Source organism: Dermacentor andersoni, chromosome 4 (assembly GCF_023375885.2).
Source record: "Dermacentor andersoni chromosome 4, qqDerAnde1_hic_scaffold, whole genome shotgun sequence".
Classification (NCBI taxonomy): Eukaryota; Metazoa; Arthropoda; class Arachnida; order Ixodida; family Ixodidae; genus Dermacentor; species Dermacentor andersoni.
In genome coordinates, this window is record NC_092817.1 from 82,539,346 (window position 1) to 82,566,128 (window position 26,783).

At 48.5% G+C, this 26,783-nt stretch overlaps 1 protein-coding gene across 1 annotated transcript in view; it reads left to right on the forward strand.

Moving 5' to 3' along the window:
• The first annotated feature begins 5,126 nt into the window (after positions 1–5,126).
• Positions 5,127–26,783, forward strand: part of cu (NADP/NADPH phosphatase nocturnin) — a 67,498-nt gene continuing 45,841 nt past the window's right edge. Inside the window, exon 1 of the mRNA XM_055073966.1 lies at positions 5,127–5,487. Within this exon, the coding sequence (XP_054929941.1) occupies positions 5,141–5,487 (347 nt within the window). The 5' untranslated portion in view covers positions 5,127–5,140. The remainder of the gene's footprint in view (positions 5,488–26,783) is intronic.

Below are 26,783 nucleotides of genomic sequence, written 5' to 3' on the forward strand. Positions count from 1 at the left end.
AAAGTAACATTTTGTTGTGGAAATGCGGAACTTGTATAGCTCCGCACCGTCCCAACGAAAGGGGCACCTATAAGTTCTCATCGTTTAACACCTCGCCTGCACAAAGCTAGACAAGCCCATCCACACTCTCCTCAAAACGATAAACAAAAAGTCTCGCAATCGCAAAGCGAATGGAAGCTGCTCGCGTGCGAGTACGCGCGTCCCACCTGAAGACACAACGCGGGTTTTCCGGCACAGTTGTAATGCAAGCCGCGCCGCGGTGCAGTTACACAGTCGCCAGCGAATAACGATCAAGATCTTTACATTTTACGATCTTTACGTTTCACATCCAACACGATTTGGTACAAAGATCGAGAGGTGAGAGAGAAGGAGTGGTTAGTTCGTATGCGAGTCGTTTCTCTCTTGTGATAAGTTGCATCCGGAGAGCAACTGAACGGGAACGGATCCGTCAATGGAGAAGGCAGAGGAATCTGATAGGCACTGGCAAAAGGAAATAGCTTACGCATATTTCTTTTTCGCGTGGTCTCCATGTTGAAAATAGCTGAATTATTTAGCCTATGGATGTGGCGGACGGTTTAGAGAGACAGAGATGAAGAGGAAAGGCAGGCGGGCGGCTTAGTTTGTCAATGTGTCAGTATTGCTATTATATATATATAGGTGATTTTCGACTGTAGATGTAGCGAATTGGAGGCGGACTTAGCAGATTTAGAATTAGTTTTACGAAATAAAAACTTTGCTATTAGGAAATGAAAGCTTTGTTATCGGTAATATATATGATCCTAGCGGATTTTAGTGGATATCATATTATTTTTAGTGGTGTAATTATGTGAGCATAAATACTCCTAGCGGATCCATAGAGAAGCTGGAGTGCTCTAGCTAACTTAATATATAGCCGAGAGACGTCCATAACATTCCTCGCATATGATCCTCGAACAGAGAGAGTTGAGGCATCTGAAATCAGTGTCCCCTAGACAAAAAAAAAATAGTTTTGAATCACAGTGTCATGACATGAGGCTTATTCGGACCGATTTTTATATCGCAACGCTCGCGATGTGACAATGCCCGATTGCTGTAACGAAGACCTCTCCTCACTGAACGGCACCTCCATTTCATGAAATGGACGGGCTTCAAGCACTCAAAGGACCATGACAGTGCGACTCCGTGCTTCAAGGTTTTGTGCATCACGGAAATATGTCGGGTGACGAAGTCTTCGGTGGCGAAGAAGGGGCGCTGTGTTGAACGCAAGCGCGACTGGTTTCTCGGTGACTACAGGCTGTAGCACATATTTGAGAACATACAGTCGTTATGTCATATATAAGCTTGTGAAATGGAAGCATTCTGTCTAATATACTTTTGGGCTCGCTTCAACAGTGCTTGTACGTCATCTGAAATCACTCACATCAAGATGACAGCCTGGCATTACACGCAGAGTGGAACAGCATGCTTACTCGTCGTATTTGCCACCGGCCACAGCGATTCGAAGATTGCAGCATCTACAAATATCGCAGGTGGCTTTGCAGTACACTGTCATGCACACCAAGATGCCATCTTTTGCCACCGTCGTGGGGATTGTCAGCAGAGAGGGTTATACGTCATGCTACTCCATTACTTGCTTCAAAGCCTCAGAGTCAGCGCTGTTGCACTGAAGCACTGGAGATGGTAGTAAAGCCTTACATTAAGCAACTCCCACACAGGGACCTCAGCACGCATATCCGTCATCTTTTCCGAGTCCCCGACCATCACTTGGAGTTCTTGCCATCGCAGAGAGACCGCGTGCAACGTTTTCTGAAGTTATAACAACACAGATTGCCTTCCATTAGGATAAATACTAGCCACAAGGCCTTCATTACCCTTGTGGTATATCCAACAACCTCAGGTGCGCCTAAGTATTTCGGTTGTAAGGAAAAAGGCCAATCCCCAAGCAACAGCTCTGAAACAGATGACGCTGCTATTAATCAATGAGACACATGGTGGCCGAATACACATCTATATATATGGTTCGGTCTCACCTACCAGCTCTTCAAGTGCCGTTGTCGTTCCGGCTACGAAAACTACAATCACATTCAATCTGTCTCACATGACAACTTCAACGGCGGCCGAGCTTGCAGCCCTGCGTGTCGCTGTCAAATACCTCCTGCAAGAGACACGTCAGAAGTGGGCAATCTTTTGAGGCTCTAAGGCAGCACTTCATAGTGCTTTTGCCCTATACCACAGGGCTCATGAGCAGCTGATATATGAAATGAGAGAAGACCACCATCAAGATATCACTAAATGGCATGAAATTACATCCCACTGGCTACCTGGACATACCAGCATTGCTGGTATTGACCTCGCCGACGAAGCCGCCAGGTCTGCCCATCTGGAAGCCCGACCAATTCCAATCTCTTTATCCAGAACCGACGCTGCAAGAAAGCTTCATGTCGTGGCTAAAGCTATGACACACAAATACTGGTCTTCTCTCAACCTCCCGAAGCGCCATCTTCATAGATTTTATACATCCATAAAGCTACAAGTGCCATCAAAAGTTTCCCGCTCTCAGGCGACAGTATTGCGCCGCCTCTAGCTCGGGGTGGCATTTACGAAGGCCTACTCGTTACGCGTTGGAATGGGGCATACGCCCGTGTGCGACTCGTGTGGAACTATAGAAACGATCGACCACACCCTATGTCTCAGTCCCCAGTACGACGTCGAGCGTGAGGCTCTCCGGACAGCACTGAATCGGCTGGACTCTAGACCGTTTTCGGAAATGAAGATCCTTGGAACCATGGCCGTACGCGTCGATGGCACAGAAAGCCACGAAAGCGTTGTTGCAGCATCTCAAGTCGACAGGTTCTGGCGAATGTGTGTAGACGAGGTGCGAACATTCAAATGTGCGCGAAACTGTGCTCTCTCTCTCTCTCTTCATCCCCATACCTCTTTCCCACAGTACAGGGTAGCAAACCGGACGTGCGTCTGGTTAACCTCCCTGCCTTTCCTTTCTTCTCTCTCCCTCTCTTTCTCTCTCTGGTGTCACACTGTACTGATTTTTAACTGTTTGCGCATTCTCACCCAGTATACATCTACACGTCCTTTCAAATAAAACTTATTGTTAGTCTGCATCCATTGTTGCCCATCTTGCCCTGTCGTTTTGCGCTATTCCCAAGTATTATAAAGAAATACTTTCTGGGTTCTTAGGGACCAGACCAATACCAAGATATGATTCTGAGGCACGCCGTATTGGGGGACTCCGGATTTATTTTGACCACCTGGTGCTTTTTAACGTGCACCCAATGAACGTTCTTTTTTTTTTTTTTCATTTTGCCGCCATCGAAATGCGGCCGCCGAGGCCGATATTTGATCACTCACCCTTGAGCTTAGCACTGCAACGCCAAAGCCACTACGCCACCTGGGTGAGTCCAAGCATTCTCGTAATGTATATCAACAAGCTGTGGTGGTGGTGGTGAGTTGCAGCAACCGGCGGGTTTAGCCTGTCGATCAAGGCCGGCGACTGCTCCGCCCGAGCGTCTATTATAAGATCACTGTGGTATTTCACCAGATCTTCATCAGTCCAGTGCTCTCTCAAGAATCCGATAAGGAGACGTGAAGTTTCTTTGCGGGCTATAACTGGTCCTTCAGGGAGCACAAGGTGTTGCAGGCACGTATGTGGAAGGTCCTTTTGTTGCAGACTTTTCAGGAGAGCGCCCCTTTCGTCCCGGAATTTTGGGCACGACCACAGAAAGTGTTCAATGTCTCCTGTCTCGCCGCATGTCGTACAGTTCGGAGAATAGATCAACAAGCTCAATTTTCAACCCTTGTGCATGTGTAAGACTTTTTTCTAGGGTCCCCTAAGGAGCGGTTTTGAGCTTCCATGCTGAGGAGCTATATGCGAAGTATAGGGTAATGTCTAGGGGATGCTTTGGAAGATGGGAGGAGCTCCAGCTTTTTACTTTCTTTTTCTCTGAAAGATTATAAATAGAGTACTGCAGTTCCTCACCAACTGTAACATGCGAAACGTAATATTACAAAATAAAGTATCAGGAAAATATTCCAGAGAAATTCGGGGAAGTTGATGAAATCTCGAAGTGCGACTTCAAGCCATCGCCTTCTTGGTGAAGACATCGTTAGACTTTGTTAAACATTGCTAGAGATGAACTTTCCTTTGCACTTTCTTTCTGTCACGATAACACGTGTGCTTTTTTGAAACTTTTGAAATGTATTGTTTGCATCATTAACAAGCTTACTTCAATTAGTTTTCATAGCTTATCTTGCAAAGAAGAACGTCAGCAGCATTTCGAATACAGTTGCATAAATCGTAGAGGACGCTGACGCTTTTTGACTGTCGTCGCTGTTCACCTCTGTGGTTAGACCAGACTTTTTGGTTTCGCGCGGGTCAAGGAAAAGGGGTATAGAGGCTGCGGGAGGAGGAAGATTAGCCATCGCGGGAAACTTGAAGGCATGAGCTGGGAATTATGCAACGTAACTTCTGAGGTGCGTTGGAATGTTAGGAATTCGAATGAGTACATATAAGAAAGTTCAGTATATATTTTGAAGTGCGAATTGCTCCTGACGAGTCCACACTGAGTCCGAGAAGTAACAAGTTGGTCAGCAAGCACATCCCGCGACGCTCGAAAGTTGTGCGGTTATTGCATTTTGGGGGGAAGGCAAATCCGAAACTAACGCGCTCTGGAAGCTGCGGACAAGTAGCCGCCGCAACCGACTTGTTGCGCGCAAACGCCGCTAATCGGCGAATCCCAGACGTCTGGAGTCCAAACCCCGCCGCACAGAATACCGCTGGCCAAATACTATATCCGCTCTCTGTGCCTCGCTGTCCGAACTGTTCGATGAAACCCCGTAAAATCACTCCCGATCCCGAGGCTGCACCGTTCTAGTCCGTCACCGCGCACGGCGACCGAAACCGGGTTTTTACCCCCGCAGGGCGCGGTCGACATTTTCTCAGTGGAAACGAAGTCCGCGCACGTCCTAGCCCTCGCCACGCGCGTGCTCTCCCGAGCTACACAAGTCGGGCGCGCTTGGCGGCTGCCCTGCTGATACAACAGAGGTTGCCCAACGCATTTAGCGTGGCGAGTGCACTACTTGAATGAGCGCTACAGCCTCGGGATCGTCGTGGTCTTCTCCTCTCGGCGCAGCCCCTTCAGCGAGGATGCTCGGCCTCACCAGCCTGAACGGCGGCGGCACGGCGGGTGGAGAGGCTGGCCTGCGGTGGGGTTTGGCCGAGAAAGGAGGAAGGGGGAGAGGAGGAGCAGGCTGTTCTGCGGGTGGAACCACCACACCGCTGCTGCCCTGCTGTCGGCGCGACGCCTCGGGTCCCGGCGCGGAAGGAGCAGTTCCGGCCCGCGCAGCCAGCAGCGTCGTCACTGAAGCCGTCGATTCCGTTGGCGTCGGCCGCAGCGACTGCGCGATGCATCGGTGCGAGAGCGTCGGACGACTGGACTTGGCCGCAGCGGGCAGCCTGCCGCCCTCCAAGTCCCTGCTTCTCTACCTGGTCAGGTAAGACGAGAGAGGGAGAACGAGAGGCGATGCTGCAGTAGAAGTAGAAAACCGGAGCCGCTTTTGACGGAAGTACTTTGCAGTACAGTGTGGGGGACAGTGTACGGGTAGCCCTTATGCGGACGGCACTTCCGCGAATCGAAGTGGAGCCTGTCAAGCTAGCGCTTCCGCGCAGCGCCAATGTTGGTATTTCTCTTGCGATACGTACGTGGCTTCAGTTTACCTTGTGTCATCAGGTATGACATACAGTATGCACTTCCAGAAGAAAGAAAGAAAATAGTATTTAAGAAACGAGCTCAGTAGCGGAAGTTTTCGCGAGGAAATTATTTTCCTGCTTCGCTCGCATGGTGGAAAGTCAGCCCGGGAGCTTGACATCAGCTTATATGCAGTTAAAGCTTTCTTTTACGTCGCGAATCGCTTTGATGTCACTATTTCGTTGCGTTGCAGGGGCATGCATACACACATTTATGCTAGACGAGCTTCTCGAAGATCACGCCATCTTATAACTTCAGAGGATGCTTTTAGGCTGCGAACAGGTTGCCAACAAGAAGGTTGGCCAATAAGACCCATCGCATTGAAGTGAACGAGTATCTTACGATGCTTAATATTTACAACAACAAAAAGAAAGGAAGACTGCGCACTATGAACCCGCGTTACGGCGTGGTCATGAGGATTGTCCGTTGACTTGTCTGTATTTATGCACGAACACGACGGGTAGACCATAGACGCCGACGCTTTCAGCAAAGACGTCCATCGAAGGGCCCAGAAGGATCGGCAGAAGATCCTGGTCATGGTGCCCATGACATAAACCGCATGCGGCAATTCAAAGGAGCAAACAAAGGGAGAAGGGCAAGGATGTTGACGCGAATTGACTATTCATGGCAGTGAACATGTGTATTATTTGGTGCGTTATCCTCTTAGGAAAAATGTAGACAGACAGCGCCTTGTACGTGCCGTTTTCTTGGATTCATGTCTCGTGCAATGCGCGAATGAGCAATGTATAGGCACTTCTTTCCGAGTGCAATACTAGTGTTTCTGGAATCGTGATTTGTGAACGCTGCGGCTATATACGTCCCCGAGAGGGTTCAAGGAGGTCCATAAGGTCCGCGCAAAGGAGTCACCGTTGACAACCGCCATCTTCTGAAGGGACAGCATAACAGCCTGGCTAGTAACTGCATAGACGAATTAGAAAAAAGAAAGATCACGGGGTTAATTTTGAGCCGGTCGTGCAGGGTCGGCTGCCTTCAGTTGAATTCGACATGGGCGCGCTTGTTTCCCTCCGTACCATCTGAAACATCTAGTCTCCTGCACAAGCTTTTTTTCACGAAGGATTAGTAAACGTGTAGGACAGCGATCCCCATCGCACATATACATGTGAGCCGGTGAAGGTGCGTGCGATGGCTAAAGGTTTGTGAATTGACCCAATTCCATAGCTATTTTCCGCCTCCATGATGCCTTCATAGAGACGAACATGCCACTGACATTCACAACAAAGAACGGCTGCAGGCCGGAAATGTCTGGAGTGCGACGCATGTCGTGATAACGAGGGCATGACGAGTAAGAGGCGAACAAATCACTGATTAACACTTTCCTCTTCCTAATGGCTTTTGGTTTCCACAGAGAAGTTAAGGATACAATCACGGACCGAAATCTGGTTCTTTTGAGTGGCCTGACGCTTTATTGATAAATGGACGATTTCGCTTTCTAACAGGGAAACTGGTACAGACTGCTTACACGCGCATCGAGTCGTATTGTTAACATATGCGTACGACGCGCTTATCTCTCGCGTATCTTCCACTCTTGAGAGGTCAGTACTACTCACTGCTCGCATATGAGTAATTGATTGGATTTAGCGTCATAAAGCAACGCAGCCGGCGGCTATAGGAGACGCCGCAGGGGGAGATCGTCGCAACGTGGCAATTGAACTTGTCACCAGACTCTTCGCAGAAGGACGCCATAGTCACCGAGCCACTATGTGACGTGCACTCTGATAAACGTTTAAACGTTTACACCCTCAAGCGTGTTTGCCTGTCCCATGAGTAACACCCCTACCGTTAGGGCTTGAGAAAAAACAAATTACAGCGCACGTCACCAGACGTGCGATGAGAAAAGGCTTGGTTGAAAAGTGTGCACTAATTCTGACAGCCATTGGGCGCGCAGAAATATCCGACAGGAAAATTGAACGGTGATCGCTTTGAAAGTTTACTTAATGCACTTTTCGTGTCGTCTGTCTCAGCTACCATCATTTTTACATGAAAGAAAAAGTCGACAATCAAGATACCATTATTTATTCCCCCCCCCCCCCCCCCTCCTCCGCACCACCCACCCAATGATTCGATCTTATCCATTAAACGTGAGGGTGTTAGCCATAGGAGAACCGTACACCTCTTATACACCATTCAAAAAAATTAGAGAGTACCCTTCGCCTCTGGCGGTACACTCTAAAAAAAGTTTGCCCGCCGTGGTTAGTGGCTATGGTGTTGGGCTGCTGATCACGAGGTCGCGGGATCGAATCCCGGCCACGGCAGCCGCATTTCGATGAGAGGGAAATGCGAAAACACCCGTGGTACTTAGATATAGGTGCACGTTAAAGAACCCCAGGTGGTCAAAATTTCCGGAGTCCTTCACTATGGCGTGCCTTATAATAAGAAAGTAGTTTTGGCACGTAAAACCCCCAAATTAAAGAAAGAAGTTTACACCCTTTAGGGGCGTATATTTGTCACACAACAATAATCGTCGTCTGTCTGCCCGGATTTCCTTTCTTGAAAAGGCTGCGCTCGTTACTTTCCTGTCGAGAATGCTCTGTCATGCTGACAACGCGCATGCCGTTCGTGACTTGGAAGTATACCGGGCTCGCAGCGTTAAAGAAGAGAAATGTGGGCAATGCAGATGACGATTATCGTTGTGTGGCAAATATATACCCTCCAAAAGGGTGCCCATATATACCCTCCGAAAATATATACCCACCGCATTGCTCTGCGTTCCCTCTGCTATGTCCTATTACCATTCCTGATTGAACAGAATCGCACAAAACACATTGTTGCGCTTCTGTGGGTGTACTTGGTAAATGGAGGCACGGCGGGAACAGCAGCGTCGACGGCCCTCGGCGTAACCGCGCGAACGCGCTCGTGCCACTGCTCGCGCGTTCATCGTCGTCTTCTTCCACAGCGCTGGCTCCGATGCCGCTCGTCATACCAGCGTTCCATTACTATCCCTCGCTCTGCGCGCTGATGGCACATGGCCCACTGCCTGTCAGTGTGGTGATTTCGGTTTCAAATTCTTTGTTTCAATATGTCGCGAAAGGAAAACACGTATCGGGCTGCGCTCAAATTTCGCATTAGGGAGTATCGTCGGACACTTTTCTTTCGCTCTCTTTTTTTTCACATTAATGTAAACTTGTGCGTACTCTATTAGAAAAAAAGTTGCCGTGCATGCCCTAAACCATTCCACAGCGCCGGTGGCCGTGTAGTGACAGGTGAGGCGCTGTTTCGCTTCGTGGAAAAGGTGATAACCTCGTCGAGAAGGTTCCAGGCTTGGAGGACGGGTTTTCAAAACACTTTCCACCTTAAATGCAGAACGATGTTTTTATCATCCCTCGGCGGTAACGCGCGGTCGGGTGTTGCCGTGGAAACGCACGCCTACGCCTTCATTACGGTCCTTCATGTCGCCATCTCAGAACTCGCGGCTACAATGTAAAAAGCGACAGTCGTTCTTGGTATACATATACGTTCTCTATACTTAGCTTACGGATTTCCCCGGTAGGCGGCGCCCTTTCCTTTTCTCTATTCTTTCTTTTTTTCTTTTTTGTTGACCACGACATATTACACATTGGACGTGGTACATAGGCCTACGTATGTCTGGCATGGAACGGCTACTCGAGGGGCATCTTGCCTAGATGATAATAAAATCGAAGATATTGAACAGAGTTTGGCACAATACGAGCAGACGCGCCCATATTCTATTCAGCTAATTCATCGTTAAAAATTCTGTTATGAATCGGTCTACTCGGCATTACAGGAATAATAAAAAAAAAGCGTTTTAATGATATTCAACCTCTAGTTGCGGTCGGTCAAAGAGAATATCTTCCTGATCGAGTTGGGGGTCAGAATGGGGAGGAGTCACTGCGCACGGCTCTCTATCGCGTCACCCCTCGCGTAGGAGGATAGTCGGACTGCGTCACTTTTCTTTCTTTCTTTCTTTTTTTTTTTGCTTCACTATCTCCGGGAGCTGCCCAAATTTTATCATATCATGATTGTTAAATCTCTTTAAGTAATTTCTGGGGTTTTACGTGCCAAAATTCGGTTTGACTAAGAGGCACGCCGTAGTTGGGGAAAGGCGTCCGTGGCGTAATAGTTACAGTATCGGGCTTCCGTGCCAGATGTCTTCTGTTCGAATTCGGCCATCAGGCAAGTTCATTTATTTGTTTATGTGCATAAGTATACACAGAACATCGCGGCTACCGGTGACTGCAGGGGCACGTGCCCACATACCCAGTGCGTAGGACATGCCGCCACCACATGTTTACACTTCGGGATCGGCCCATGAAAACGGCTAGAAACGTGCCTGGCGCGGAAAAGTGGCGGTACAGCTTCCTATAAAAAGCCTTTGTCTTTAAAAAGGAGACAGTCGTCGTAACTTTGTTGGCCAGCATTACCTACATAATCGTTGCAGCAATATTACGTTTTTTATAATACCTCTTCCGTGCCATGTACGAATATGTTCGTGTACATGTAACCATATCTGTTATTATGCTAAAGGCAAGCTTCCAAATTAAAAAAAAAAATAGAAAGAATAGAAAGAGAAACGAAAAACTGAGGGCCGTATCCTATGCTTCCGCATGTTCTAATCAGCTTTCATTCTCTCTCAGCCAGTTTAACCATAAACAACAACAACAACAACAATAAACACAGCATACGAGAAATATCTCATCGCACACGTCTTTTCTGGTGCGCATTAATATATTTCCTCTTATAGAGACAAAATAGCCCTTCATTTCCGCTATACGTGCATATTAGAACGACCATTGAAGTGCAACATTAAAGGAGTTTAGGCTGATATAGAATTGATTCGAAAATTAACCTTCACTTGCAAAGTCTAGCAATGTTCTTTGTTGAAAATGAAGACGAAACTTTCTTTTCATTTTCTCTCACTAATTCCGCCCTTCTACCTCGGTGCCAGTGCGTCAGTGTGAGGTTATGAATTGCGCTCTATTTCCCCCTCATTTGAGGTGCCTCTCGCATGAGAAAAGTTCTCGAAACTTACTAACCAGGAGTCCTGCATCGTACTTTCCTCCTTCCTTTATGTTACTTCCTTTGCGTCTTTTATGCTTTACCGATAAACAGTCAACTAGACCGGAGCATAGACGCTGAAGACTCACGGCGCCGCGGCGAGCGGGAACATTACGGCGGCGTCGCCTCCCGCCTGTCATGACACGTGCCTCGTCTGGCTTACCCAGCCTGCGCTCTCGGCTATACAACACGGCCGCTTCAATAATGCAGAAGCATGATTTACCAACACGGATTAACTGGTTCTGGGCGAAGCTTTCGTGAAGCGGTTCACTGCTACTCACTGACTGCCCATCCGCAACGCGGTGTTGCAGCTTAGCGATTACGCGCCTGCTCGGCAAGCTAGCCAGCCGAGACGCGAAAACCCCCCACAACCACGCGAACCACGGATTGCACACCGTCTATACCGGCTCGGCCCACTTTATACGTCACGCCTTCGCGCGGAACAACCCAGATTTACCGTTGCCACTATCTTTGCAGGATCGGCTCACCTTACTCCGAGCAATACCGCGCCAAACCCCGAAAAAAGTAGACAACGGAAAGCTTCGCTTTAAAGGAATTATGCATTTGAATGTGCGTATTTCTTGCAGGAAGATATTCGGGTACCGTTTGTTGTTTCTTTGCGCAATTGAGAGGGAGCATGGCCGGTCACCGGCACCTCTGTAGGGCTGTAGTGCAGATGCGGCTACGTATACTCTCGTAAGCCGATTCGTTACGTTGGTGCTGTCCTGCGTGTGAGCTATTTCGCAAGGCAGCAGCAGGAGCAGCCACGGCTCGCAAAGTCCGGGAAGTATCGCTGAGGAATATTCGCTTTAAATAATACACACACAAAAAAGAAAAAGAAAAAAAAAGACGTTTATTGAGCGACGTGGGCAGCGCTGCAAAGTGGGTCGGTATACGCTGTTTACCTACGTTGAGAAAGCTACGTTTTGCGAAAGCGATAGTACTGCAGTCTCTCGGACGCAGCGCAAAGGGGGCCAGGCACCGAAATGCGCGTCGGTCCTCTTGCTCTAGCGTAGGCGCTGCAACGGTCACAGCGGCACTGGACGTTGTAGCCTCGAAGAAAAAAAAAAAAAAAGAAGTGCCGTCGCGTACAACGCGCTCTTTTCAGCGGTTTGGCACACACGTGCCTTTTCCGCGGTCATTTACTGGAGTCTTGCGCAGTAAGAAGCTAGTTATGTGCGTCCTCCTTATGTTTACCGTGAATACTCGGAAATTACTTGCTTCGCGCCTTGTTGGTTTCGGCTGTGCTGTTTCTTTTTGTTTCGCGTCGTCAGCAACAATTATTGCGTTTTCGCCATTGAGCAAAAGCGATTTTTTTTCCCGCGACATTCGTTGCAGGCACTTTGACGGACTAAGATATAAGACCAGTTTTGCCTATATCGTTTAAAAAAATAAGAATGCAACTCCGACTCTCGTCTGCGGGCATTACGCAAGTCTCATTTTTGTTGTTTGTTAAAAAGGAAAGGAAAGATGAAAAGTGACGAAATGAGAGAAAGAAAGCGAGAACTCTCCAGCAGCCCCCTGCGCAATCTGCTGCACTACATTCAAACCGATGACGACAGCCTCCGTGGCGAGAACACGTTGTCGGCGCAAAAGAGGCGAGCCGATGACGACATCTTCTTTTCGTGGTTGATGTGCTTCGCATTCGACGTTATCACGAGCCCTGCAGCAACCCACTGACAGCGACAATGCCATAGCTCTACAAGCCGCTTCCGCTGCGCGGTAGGCGCCTTTCGCACACTGAGGTTAGATAGCCATTGTCCGCCTACCTATGGCCGCTGTGCCATGCTGTGATCTGCTGTTCTCTTGGAGCAGAATCGCACTCTCTTGCATACTAATTACTAGTCATGCATCCCTTTTAGGCGCAAATATATTTGCAGCTTATTTTCGTCGTTTCCACATTTACATATAGTGATTTTTCGACCGCGTTACAAAAGAAAGAAAGGAAACTGAAATGTGGCAGCGTTGATCCTTGGTGCTTTCGCCATTGTAGATTACGACAGTGCGCTCGCTGCACTAAATACCGCCTGTGAAAAAGTAGCCTTACGTACAGACAATTTTTCCTTCAGTCTGCCCACTTCCACAAGATCAGTAAAGGCTTCGTGAGGAAGGAATATTTCTGCCCCTGGAGTGTGAGATGTAGGTTGTGCGACCAGCATGAGACGACACTCCTATTTTTTGTTCCGACGAACTTGATTTTTGGGACGTTTTACAGCGAAGAATCAAGAAACAAGACTATCTATATCCTTTGAGCGTGGTATACGGTTCCTCCCGTTGAAAAAAAGCAGTAATAGTGCGTGTGTCGTGGGACAATAGGATTTGTGTGTGCCACAGTGGCTTTGTTCATTGTGAAGGTGCTGTATAATCGATAGCCACGCTGTGTGACCTCACCTGACAAGGCCTGTCTTCTGAGAAGTTGCTAATGCGTGTAGCGTGGTTATACTACTTTTCATCCCGTCCCCACGTGGCTTCCGCTTATTTACCCTCTGTTTGCCCAAATGTTGCTTTTTCTTTGACTCTTAAGTATAGTGCGTGTTTCTCGTGCGTGCACGTGTGCAACTATAACGTAAATAACGCTTGCCTTACGTTGGTGGCAGCATTTCCCTGTATAGCACTACAAAGAAAAAAATCTTACGTAAGTTTGCGATGGCGCGCTTGTCTGGTAAACTGAGGCCCCAAGATTGAAACGTTCTGTCCCTTTTTTTTTTATTTGCTTTCGGTCAGTTGCAATTTTTCGCTACTATACGTTGATAATGCCGTACGTCTTTTCAAGTCAGGTAAGAGACGATGACACACGTCGCTGTGAAAAAATTGTGCTTTCAGTATGTCATCGCTTCGTGCACTTCTCTTAAGGTCGTGTACTGGGCTATGACATGCATCTCTTTGTGCTTCCTGAAGTGATCAGCACCTGTGGCATCAACCGCGTTTGGCTGGTAGGTGTAGGCGTTGGTCCGGCTGGAAGTTATCACTTACGCAAAAAGAAAGAAAAAAATCATGAGCGATTGCACTCTGTGATGGTGGATGACCAGCGAAAATGTTTAGCGCATGACACAGAGGTGACGCAGAATTTTGAACAAAGGTACGAACATATTTATTGTCCTGTTCTGTGGTCATCGTGACGATATAGATACGCATCCACATTCGCCTATAACCTCTGTTATTAAATGTGTCCCTGACGTAAGACAATGAATGTCTCATACCCCCTTAAGCAATGGCTGATACCCCCGTAAAAGCGGCCTCTCCATTACGAAGACAGAAGGGAAGTGAAATTATACGTTGGAATGATGAGCGACAACTGAGCCAGCTGTGGAAGACCACGACGACGTTCGATCCATTGCTGCTGATGATAGTTCTTTGCACAACGGAGCCAGCCGTGGAAGACGACGACGAACGCGCGAGCAGTGGCACGAGCGCGTTCGCGCGGTTGTCGCCGATAATTTTTTAACAGACCTTTTTGAAAAAGGTATACAAAGCATCTTTTTTAAAGAAAAAAAAAACACCTGTTTTTACCCTTGTACCGGGACCTCTTTGGCTCCCACGAGTGACACGGGCAGTTCAAGGGAGCGTTACAGGGCCTCGAGCCCACAGGGGTATGTGCCATTGAGCTTGAACCCTTTCTGCACTAGCACCAGGATCGGCCCACACGATTATAGTTTCTGCACATAGATGTCACGAAACCCCGGATCTGAGCCATATACAGCTTCGCTGCAAAAGCCGACAATTCATTGCGCCCTCCGTACAGCATCATTGCTGCCAAAAAGCTTGACAGCAACCGAGTTCGACGTGAACGTTCGCGTGGGTTCACGTAGATTCCGAGTTAGATTACGATACGATGAACAAGCAAATGACGTGAAAATAAGGTCAGGGCTATCTCAGAATGACGACCGGAAGGAGCCAAACTAGTGCTTGTTCCGGGGTAAAGATAACAGAAAGGGTAAGAGCAATAAATAAAGGTGGACCATGTTTGTAAACATGGGCAAGGCGGGTTACGAGGATCTTCTTCCCGGTAATTGGCAGTTCCGGTTAAGTGCGCCTCGAGAACCCGAGAAGCTGGGCCGCCGTGCACTTAGGCACTTAGCGCTCGACTACCTCGTCGCGGCCCCCGTCAGCTGGCCAGACCAGGGAGCCGCACCAAAGCAGCCCGCACTGCCTCTGCGCGGGGGCACCGCCTCGTTTCTAGTTCAGTAGGTGCGCCGGCGGGAGCGTAAAGATAAAAAAGAAGCGGTTACGAGGAAATCATTTCCGGCTTATCTTACCCGGTCGCTTTTGTTCTTGGCCCAGATTGCGTAATTTATCCAGTTCGACGGACGATCTTCGATGCGAAGCAGCCCGCGAGCGAGTGCGCGCCGTGGCAGCTATAGCGGCGAGGCGTGCTGGGGCTCGCGACCAGTGAGGGAGTCGATGAGACGCTTATAAGAGGTACTTGACATCTTCTCCTGCCCTTCCCACACTACTGTTTTGCAACGTACGCACGCACACGCAAATACGCACACCCAAGCGCGCACGCTGTCATATGCACACGCACATACGCGCACACGAGACAGAGGGAAATTCCTGAATGGATGCTCAAGAGACGCTGTCCATCCATACACGCTTAATGTGCTGTTCAAGGTGAAATGAAGACGTCTGGAACTACACAAGCAGAAAAGGATTACGCACGACGTGCAGATTCTAAGTTAATCTGCAATAAGGTCAGTGTTTAAAGGAAACGTTCTGCTCTCGGAAACTCAGGTGGGATCCACGCGTGGAGGGAGGGGAAGGGGGGGGGGGGGTCTGTCGATAAGTCACACGTCTGCCAACGTTACAATCAACTGGTGGTGAAGTAGACGCTGCACGATCGATGGTGTTGGACTTATTTATTTATTTATTTATTTAATTCACAATACTGTGAGCACTTTTCGACCCTCTAGAGGGTGGCGAAAACGCTTAACAATGTAATTACAAGAGACATGAAGTATTTCGTAGCACGGAAAAAAACTTACAATAAACAATATGACCAAAACTACTTCACAAGTGTACACGTGGTATAACGGTTATAAGCAGGGATAAGGTGCCTCAGAAAGGCTGGCCAACGTTCCGATGGGAGGACCTGTCTTCGTCAAAGGCGGCCTCGTCATCCTCGGCAGGTTAGTTTTAACGGGTTAGTGGAGTGGCGTCTGTCCACCGGTTAGTGGACTTTTTTTTTTGTAAACCCTGATGAAGATCGGTCCACCGATCGAAACTGTTGAAATTAAATACTTGTTCTGTTTACCTTGTAGCACCACTCAAGTTCTTTACGTTTGAAAGGTAGCCTGAACAATTCCTCTTTGCCTACTATATATATCACTATCGCAGACGCCAGCTTTCTAATGAGATCTTCGTTAGCGCCTACCACAACACTAAACCGAACTCGAATGCAGCCAAAAAGCAATTTATTTTCGTTTCTGTTGCTCCATTTCGGGGGCAAGTGTCTTCATACACGGCTAACGCTCAATTTTCTTAATTACGCTTAAAGTACGTTCCACGTTTCCTTATGCGCGCACTGTTTGTTTGCGTGACGGTGCGCAGGTATATCAATATAGGACCCTGGATATATATAGCTGGTTTCTGGGTAGTGGAGGCTTTCTACCATATCGCCGGCTAATAGACAGCAGGGGAACAGAGCACAGTCAGCTGTTATGATTCAAACCATCGTTGCGGTAATATGGGGCCAAGGTTTGCCCGCCAATTCAACGGTTCTGCAGGCCAGTGATAAGATCATGATCCATATTTAACGAGAGTTTTTTCTTTCTTTCTTTTTTGCCTCGGAGAGTCGACCAAATAGACTCACGACTATCCTTCAGAGCACAGGTTCTTTATGCACTTCCGTTGATCTCGCGAATGTTTATCGCGCTAGCGTTCACTTTTCTCTTTCAGTATAGCGTTGCACCGCCTTGACCCAGAGTTACTCATGTACTAGTTTAGAAGGTCGGGAAGTAATTAAAAAAATAGTTGTCGCTATAGGTTTTAGCGAAAGGGCAGCCGCCTCATCTGAAGGCGTACGTTGTAAGCCTCTTATACTCCGCACTATATTTATTATTGACAATATACAGTCAAACGCTTCTATAACGAAGTGCTCGGGACCTTCGAAATTCTTCGTTATACGGGTCACTACGTTCTAAATGTCGCGCCCCGTACCACTCACAACATAGCAGGCTAACCACGTCGAACAAAAGAAACCGTTTATTTGACCCGGATTTAAGAGAGACTTCGTGAAATACGTCACCAACATTTTTTGTGCAGACTCCGTCTGATAGAATGTGCGACAGCAGCCAACCTTATTCCGTCAAGGTTAGCAACATACTCCTCTGCGAAACGCGGCAGCTGTACACAATATGGTGCTGCAGGTCGTCTAATGTCGCGTTCGCTTCCTTTGCCGTCTAAACTATTGTTACGCCTATAGGATCCTCATAACTAGTGTTTTCGATGACGTTCCCGTCCTTTCCGCAATACAGTTGGCTTTGAAGGCGCCTTCTGTACTCAGTTGCAATTGCACCATCACGTCGTCATCAGCTGCGACGTATTCGTCAGCCGTCGCACCCGCAGATATGCTACAACAAGCAGCGCATGGGTTGAGCGATTCCAGGAGCTTTGCAGCAGGACTACTGACATCAGCGTACTCGTCAAGTACGTCACCAGGCTGCCCTCGGCGCTAGCGCACAGCGCTCCTCGGTGACGCCTGCGGAAGGCAGGGAACCGTTACAAGTGGCGTTCGTTGTAACGCAACAAATTAGCCGTAGGTGACGCCTCTATTCTTCGTGGTACAGGCAACTTCGTTGTAGTGGTCTTCGTTGTAAAGGCGTCTGCAATACATATGGAACCTGGATATTCAGCCGGCGCGGGGGGGGGGGGGGGGGGTGCGAGCCGGCGCACGGCAGCAAGGGCGGCCAAGATCTCCGTAGATAACAATGGGACATTACCTTTTTTTTATACAGGGTTAGATGGAATCGCATCGGAATCTGTTAACTATACAAAATGGCCAAACGGTTGCCGGTGGCCGCGAGTGGCCCAACGCGACAGAGACAAAATCCACTCATAGCGACCGCTGGATGGATGGATGTTATGAGCGTCCCCTTTGTAACGGGGCGGTGGGTTGCGCCTATCCTTCGGGCAGCGCCAACTGCCGTCGCGGCCCCGGCAGCAAAGGAAATATACGGACGAACAGATGGGGGCACAATCGGAAGGCGCTCCCTGGAAGATATCGAGACGACGGAAAAGCGCGCGCACCCCCCGAGGCCGGGACATCCGACGAGCCGAATTGTAACCGCGGGACCGGCGGCGCGGCGCACAAAGGACCCCTTGGTGGGGTCGCTCCGGTACAGGGAGGTGTAAAACCTATTTGCTACGGTCCCGTCTTGCGCGTGTGAACAAGTAAGCGGGAGTTTACGTGCACGACCGTTACAGACTTTTGAGAAGGCTCTCCAGCCTGCTGCTGTGCCAAGCCCCTCCGAGAGTTCTTTTTTTCAACTTTGTTGGTTAATTATCTACTTTTGGTTTACACCGGCTGCTATTTATGGGCTCACGAGTGCCTACACCGAGTACACTGACCAAGTGCGAGCTTTCATTTGGGCAGTGGCCATGGGCCGTATTCTTTTCGTAATTACAGTGCGACCTGTGGTGGTTTCTTTCTGTTCCTACACACCGTACTCTATTCTTTGTCATTGTTTTGCTCTACTCTTTCTGACCTGTCATTTCGTTCTTTCTTTCCCCTTTTACTTCTATTCTTTCTGTCTTCCATTTCTGTGTTCCTGTCTCCTCTTCCTAAAGAGTACGCAGGCGTTGTGCCCTTTCCGGTGCATGGTAGCCATGCAGCCTGCTTCTCTCCGCATTTCCCCCTGTCCAGAACACGTATGTTTTGAAATATAATAATAATAATAATAATAATAATAATAATAATAATAATAATAATAATAATAATAATAATAATAATAATAATAATAATAATAATAATAATAATAATAATAATAATAATAATATGATTATTTATTTAAAGTGCCCAGGAACTACGCTGAGGTCTCAGTGCTGGTGCACAGAGGAAAAAAAATAAGTATATATGTAAAACAACTACAACTAGAAGTTCAGGAATTACAAAATACAGGTGCAAAAAAAAAGGCTGAATAAACAGCTTCATAAGTAGCAGCAACGCAGCAATAGCGCACAATTGAGAGACGGAGTACATATACCGAAGGATAGCACAGAGAAATGGGGTAGCTGAGGTACTCTTTACCTTGACCTTTCCACAGCAACCCCTGTAAAACCGAAGACAACAACACTACTCCGGTAAAAAAGAAAACAAGATGACAATAACAAATAACAAAATATTAATACAGCACAAAATATTACACAAGTCACAAGCACGTAAGTAGTGTCATCACAGGTGTGAGCGCCGGTAGCACGGCCTAGTTGTTTGATGCAGTCACCACATCACACTGTGACAATCCCACATAAAAACAGGTACGTGAACTTGATGAGTTGCACAATGCGTGACACTGAGCTGGCACCTAAACAACACGGAACTGATATTCAAGGGCACTGCGTTGAGACTGATTCCCACTAAGACGTCGCGAAGAACACTGACGGCAACGCCCCTGCTTATCAGGCCGCGACCACGGTCCAAGCACGTTTCTCACTTATACAGCGCGTCCGTCGAATAAGGTTCAAACAGTCGCGCGGGCGATGCCGCTGTCGCTCGTATTGTGCGCGTTCTGTAAGCACATGCTCCACTGAAACTTGAGGGTTGTCTCAAGGTCCACATATATAGCCAGGGGATATTCTTCTTTTGATGCGACACAAGAAGTGAGGCATGTAATCTGCGTCAAAGCGTAGCCGATTGAGGACTGTGTCGAACTCTCGGTCAGCTTTTTGGTTTGGTTCGGTTTGGTTTAGCTCTTAGCCTCATAGCGTCAGCACTGGCACCAGCTCAACAATTATTGCCGGAGACGGGCGATTGCTTCGTTTTACTGCGACAACAGTTAAAGGCTTGGAACTGGCTTTGCTCGTTTCCATTACGCGAAGTCTTTTCTATTGTGCGCCACACAGATTCTTTCAGTGATGGCGTCCGTGCATGCATACTTAGGAGGCCACAATAGAGGATACTGTACATAGTGGTCGAAGACGTCGTCTTGCACATCGCAAATAAGTTGCAGATCGAAATGTTTTTTCTCTGTGAAAAAAGTCATATCAGAATTTCGTTGTCCTTGGGTTGCGCAATGTGTTGTAACTTTTATTTTTTTTTATTGCGTGTACGCATTTGTCCCCTCCAGTGGGGCCAATCCCCCTCTTGGGTATGAGCCATTATTTGAAACAACAACAACAACAGCAACAAAAGAATGTCTGGGGACAAACACAGTCATACTGTCTTCACAGTAGCTGCTGTCACACTAAATCAGATCGCAACCTGTAGGAATCCCCGAAAGCTGCGGAAGTCTTAATCTCTCCGTGATCTGTGCGGCGCGCTCCGACTTGCGGGGATTACGTAATTTGTTATGACGCCTCCTGTTAGCTCACACATTTGCAACCTTTCCAGTATGTGTACTGCGAAGTATCCTTTATATTCCACGAAAGTGTCGCTCTGATTTAATTTTTAATCGTCTGATTTATATCGTATCAAGCGACCTTGTGCGTAGCATTAGTACAGGACAGTGAAAGCGAGGAGCAGGCTGTCAACTGCCACCGGAAGGGGCACAACGCCTGCCTACTCTTCAGAAGGGAGGAAACAGAAACACGAAAAAAAAAAAGTCAAGGCATAAGCAAAGGAACCACGGGCACACTATGGAATCTACAGACAATCCTCAGGAAACACTACGTCAGCCCACTTGTCAATATGACTCAACATGACTGCACCGCCGTGCACCGGGCGAAAACGTTGCGTTACACACACGCGCGCGCACACACACCATGAGAACGCTACTCCCAGCACGTAGGCACGCATACGGAGAGACTGTCCACGTACCGCATATATAGTTAGACGAGAAGAATAGCTGCGTGCCGGCTGACAATTCTGTCTAAAACCACTCCCCGTGGCGCACTGCTGGCGAGCGCGGAGAGCGAGACCGCGCCGCGTTTTGTTTGTTGTTTTGTTCCCCGTACCCGCCAAGATGTCCGCCAGCCTCGACTTTCCGCCGAGGACTTCAAGGAAGCGCGAGGGCAGATTGATGAGCCCTCCGACCTCTGCGAGACGCCGCGGCGAAATAGCGCGCGGTCTCGAAGGGTGATCGTGGCGACTCGGTATACATGCCTGGCGTGCAAAGGGTCGCGCGCATTCTCTTCGCGCTCGTGGCCTGCTCGACCGAGCTCGGACCCATGACGCAAACGTGGGCGCGTGCCGCGGCCGCCTTCCTGTGGGGCAGCGTCGCGTCGTTCGTCTGCAGGACACGCCTGTACGAAAGGTGAGCTCATACTGCGTGTGTAACAGGGTGCAGCGCGGCTGTATACCTGGCTCGTGGCAAGCGCTGCTCACTATGTAGAGCGATTACGTACAGCGGCGCGGTGAGGAGCGCATATCGAGATGTAAGCGGGCAAACATCCCACCTGCTTGCTTACTCCTCGTTTCATAGCGCTTACCCGCTACGCGTTATTGGTCAGGAAGCGTGCGGTTAAGCGTATAGGAAGGGGATAACGCTTAATGGAGAATATAAAGCACGGTAATGTGGAAATTAAAAACAAGAACAGTAATCTCTGGGGTTTTACGTGCCAAAACTACGGTTTTATTATGAGAGACGCCGTAGTGGAGGGGGGGGGGATAATTTGGACCACCTGGGTTTTGTTTAACGTGCACCTAAATCTATAAGCACACGGGTGTTTTCGAATTTCGCCCCCATCGTATAAAGCGGCTGCCGTGGCCGGGATTCCATCCCGCGACCTCGTGCTTAGCAGCCCAACGCCATAGCCAGTAAGCAACTACGGCGGGTAATGTGGAAATTCGACAAATAATATTGAAATAGATTAATTTTAGAGAATGATTTTTAAAAGAAATACTATGATTTGCATTTGGACAGCAAGATTGGTGGTTCTAAATTAATTTTGAATACTATCGGCAATTTTGTGAAAGCTCTAGCTAATGATTCGGAAATATTAACATGGTATATCCTTCTTATACCAAAGAGGTATAGACGCGTAAATGGCCGTCCAGACGTTCCTGTATACAGATAGCTAAAGCCCTATGATGCAGAAGCGCCGAAGAAGAGAACATTTTGACAATTTACGGGAACACCTAATTGTCGGAATGAAAGCTCGAAATACCTTTTCTATGGTTTGCAAATCGACGACAGGTCAATAAGAAACTGTCAATGGTTTCAGGCCTCTCATAGCTAGGTACGATATTGGGGGCATGGCGCCAGACCAGACTAAATAAAATATGAATGGTGGAATACGGCAAAGCAATGTTGTGAGATTTCCAACATAAGGGTTAGACACCGCTGAATTGTCCCATGATAAATCCAAATTGTTAAATTGTGGTGCTGGAATTTTCAGTTTTGTACAGTCCGGAAAAAAAGAAGAAGAAGAAGAAGAAAAAGCTAGCGGCAGTGACATGAACCGAAGTCGGCATAACTGACATAACCAGTCCATCAAAGGATATCCGCTTGAGTGTATCAATCATTTCATTTAAAAATAAATCCAGATAACCTGGTAGCCATAGTAATCGTATACCAGTCGTAAGTATGGAGCGATTAATGGTTCAAATGTACTCAATATTGTAGTATTGGACGATTAAATGGGGAAATGTGAACACCGACAAGGGATTGGTCATTATAACAGCTGTCGAATAATTTATGGAATTTTTCGGAGAGCTAGAATAATCGATAATAGTTCATCCTGAAATATGGCAGTAAAGTGCTGGCTGAGAGAAAATACACACATCCGCTTTCTCTTCACACATTGATGCATCGGTTGCGATTACGTGATCGACTCCCAATTGCGTTAAATGATATTGGTTCTGGGGTCCTACTTGTATAAAAATAACATGTCATTGTATGTATCAGAAACAATAAAAATTGATTGATTGATCCATTGACTGATTGAAACAGGCCACTTGAACAATTAGTGGGCAGGAGATAAGCCCTTGGAAAGACATATATAATTAAATTAATTTTTTCTGTTAGACAAATATTTGTCTGGGGGAATGATCTGTCTTACAGGTTTGCACACGGCACGCTTCGCGCAGAAGCCAGCGAAGAGGGCGTAATGTGAAAAATTTGACTTATGTGAGCTCACACTTGATATAGCTAGTAAAACTTTTTACTTCCCGAGCACTGCGCGATGCAGAGTTACATACGATGGACCTTCGTATTAGAAATCTGCGCGTTACAATACCAGTAATGAGCACTTGACGTGCTTAATTACTGGTATTGTAAAGTCTCTTCATGCTCTGTACCGTCTGTTACACGCCAGGGAAAAGTCGGGCTTCCAGGCTCGTAATCCAAGGTATTTCATTAAGTGCTGCCGTGCTCGCCCATTGTTATGAACGCTGAACGTGCTGAGGCTGATTACAGCCGCAACATTGTATACATAACCGTCTCGTGTAATTTTCTCGCGGCAGTTGAAGACGCCGAGCATAAAGCAGTGGTAGTTTCATTTCAATGCAGTGCATTCAATTTATAAGCACATGCTCGGCAGTCGCTGACTGAGATCGCGTACATTGCACAAGAGCTCCCAAATTTTATATTCTTTATATTTTTCTTGCTAATATTCGTCTAACTTATTCGCTCTCCTGCTGCTGCTGTTGTTGTTGCCTCCTTGTGTCTCTGTTCGCGTTTTCGTCGTTCTTCTGCTCTCATGTAGGAGTACGCGAGATCGGCCCAGTTGGGTGCTTTTCAGCGTTTCTTCGACTTCCTTCATCTTTAGAAAAGCGTGAGCGCAGAAGCCGATGATGTGAAGGACTCAAGTGCCTTGCTGGTGAGGAATTCCCATAGCTGCAGCTCGCATGATTTTCACACTTTTAGATAAAACTATCTTTCACCGTAGTATCAGCTGGCAGTAAAGGTGTCGGCAGAGGCATTATATTCGTGAACGTGCTTTGAGCCGCTCGTCTTTCCTGCGAGAAAAAGGCGTTCATCAAGAACTCGCTCATGTAGTAATTATGGTTGACAAAACAAAGCACCATGGGATATCGCCACCAGCGCTGCTTCACCAAATCACGTCTGGAGCATCATAGTGCAGTAACAACAACAACAACAACAACAACTGCATATCAGGCTGTTACGTTTCGCCTACAACGCGCGGTAATGCCGGCGCGGATGCAACGGACGCCGGGGCTTTGTTCAAAACGGCGGACATTTTGGCCTGTTCGACGCCGCCGCAACGCCTACCCGCCAAGCGTGTCCAGGCGTGTTTCAGTGCCACGTGTCTTCGTGTGTGCGTGTGTGTGTGTGTGCCCTCGCTTGTCAAAGCGCGGCAGCCGGGGAGCGGAGTTCCCCGAATGAGGAGCCTGGAGGTCTCTCGGCTCAACCGTTCGCGCCGTCGTGTGTGAGGGTTGGCGATGCGTCACTACACTCGGTTCAGCAGGTCTCTCGGCCCGACAGTTCGCGCCGTCGTGGGGTCATGCTCCGCCGTCCCGTGACCTTCATCCCGTGACCTTCATCCCGTGACCTTCTCTTTTGGACCGCGACGCCGAGGGTATAAGAGCAGCTGCCCCCGGACGCCAGGAGAGAGGCTCCGATTTGTACTGTTGAGTTACGTGCTCTCCCGTCTCTCCACTTCGGTCGACCTGACCGGCCGCTCTTTTGCTATGTTAGAATAAACAAGTTGTTCTGTTACCAGTCTTCTCATGCTTTGCCGGGACCTTCGGATGCTTCCAGTGCCCCAGGCCGCCAGGCCAACGCTACCCTTGGGGCTTGCGACCCATTGGCAATAACGGGCGTCAACACCGAGTCCCCAACAACTCGTGCCAGCGGTGCGATTCCAACATCTGGTGGCAGCGGTGGGATCGCGACAACGAAGGCCAGCAGCGAAGAGATGCGGTTGACTGTATGCTGAGCAGCACAACGACCATCCGGGAGCAGTGCAACGAGCCCTGTGTGACGACTGGTTGCCTGCAGCGGAACGACTGCGCTGAAGTCTTAGCTGCAAGGTTTGGTGAGTGCGGGACTTTCTTCTTCTGAGTTTTGCCAGGCTTTTGTTAGTGTTAGAAACAGAGCTGGTAATTGTGGTTGTCGTTGCTACCGGGTTAGTTTGCGGCAAGACAATAGTAGGCAGTAGAGAAAGCAGCATTCAGAGCAGCCATGGATTTGAAGTCGTTGCGCAAACCGAAATTGCTGGAGCTTGCGAGAGAGTTGGGTCTGGATGTCTCAGACAAACTCAGAAAACCAGAACTGCTAAGGGCTATTCTTGAGTTAGAAGCTGAGGATGACGAGCTGTCGGAATGCCTTGAGACCATTGAGGAGAGGGAGACGGCAAAAAGACAGGAGCGTGAACTTAAAGAACAGGAAGAGAAAGATGAGCGTGAACGAAAAGAACAGAAAGAGAAAGATGAGCGCGAACTTAAAGAACAAAAAGAGAAAGAAAAAGAAGAGCGTGACCGTCAACACGCGTTGGAAATGAAGCGTCTCGAGTTAGAGATGGAACGCGCTCGTAATGGAAGTCAGGCACACGGTGCAGGAGAACGAGTATTTTTCAAAATGACTGACCTGATGCGGCCGTTTAAGCTTGGAGAGGACATTGGTTTGTTCCTGGTTAACTTTGAGCGAACGTGCGAGAAGCAGGGGTTCTCTCGGGAAACGTGGCCACAGCGCTTGCTCACTTTGTTACCCGGCGAGGCGGCCGACGTAGTCGCTCGCTTGGAGAGAGAGGAGGCAGAGGATTTCGACAAAGTGAAATCGAGTCTGCTAAAAAAATACCGGCTGTCAGCGGAGGCGTTCCGTCGGAAGTTTCGGGAAAATGAGAAAGGCAAAAGTGAGTCATATACAGAGTTTGCGTACAGGCTTATGTCAAACATGCAGGAGTGGCTCAAAGAAGAGAAAGCGTTTGGTGACCACGAGAAAGTTCTGCAGTGTTTCGGGCTAGAACAGTTTTATAGTCGGTTACCTGAGAACGTGCGGTACTGGGTCTTGGATAGGCCAGACGTTAGTACGGTGGCTCGAGCCGCTGAGCTAGCCGAGGAGTTTGTGACGCGTCGGGCTCGCGGAGCTAAGGACGGTCAAAAGGGTGAATTTGGCTCCAAGTTTGAGAGGCCAAAGTTCACGCCCATGAGAGCAAAGGGGGACACACGTAGTTCGGATGCGAGTGAAAGCAGTCCGACCGAACGTAAGGAGACGGCGGCAACCGAAGCCGAACGCAGAAAGCGGTTCGAGACGAGGCAAGCGCGCGTTTGTTATACGTTCCAGAAGCCGGGTCACTTTTCGGCGCAGTGTCCGACCGAACGTAAGGAGACGGCGGCAGCCGAAGCCGAACGCAGAAAGCGGTTCGAGGCGAGGCAAGCGCGCCTGTGTTATACGTGCCAGAAGCCGGGTCACTTTTCGGCGCAGTGCCCAGAAACAAAACCAAAAGTCGTGTTTTTTTCATTAGGCAGCACTGACGAGAACATCAAGCTTCTCGAGCCTTACATGCGAGACCTCCTCGTGAACGGGAAAGAGTGCCGAGTGCTTCGCGATACCGCAGCTACGATGGATGTCGTTCACCCCTCTTACGTAGAACCCGATATGTTCACGGGCGAGTGCGCATGGATCAAGCAAGCAGTGGAAGCTCATAGCGTGTGTCTGCCGGTAGCAAAAGTGCTTATTGAAGGACCTTTCGGAGCACTTGAGACGGAGGCCGCAGTGTCATCTATGCTGCCCCCCAGTACCCGTACCTATTTTCGAACAGGTCCGATCACCTCCTGCGCGAGAAGGGGCTTTTGTTTGGTGAGGCTAGCGTTCAGGCCTTAACCAGATCGAAGGTTCGGGAGCTCGCTGCAAAGGCGGTAGATGCGGGGCCGACGTTGTTGAACGATGAGAAAGGGTCAGAGGCGCAGCAAGCTAGTATTCAAAGCACGCCCGAACGGGATAAAATTGAGCC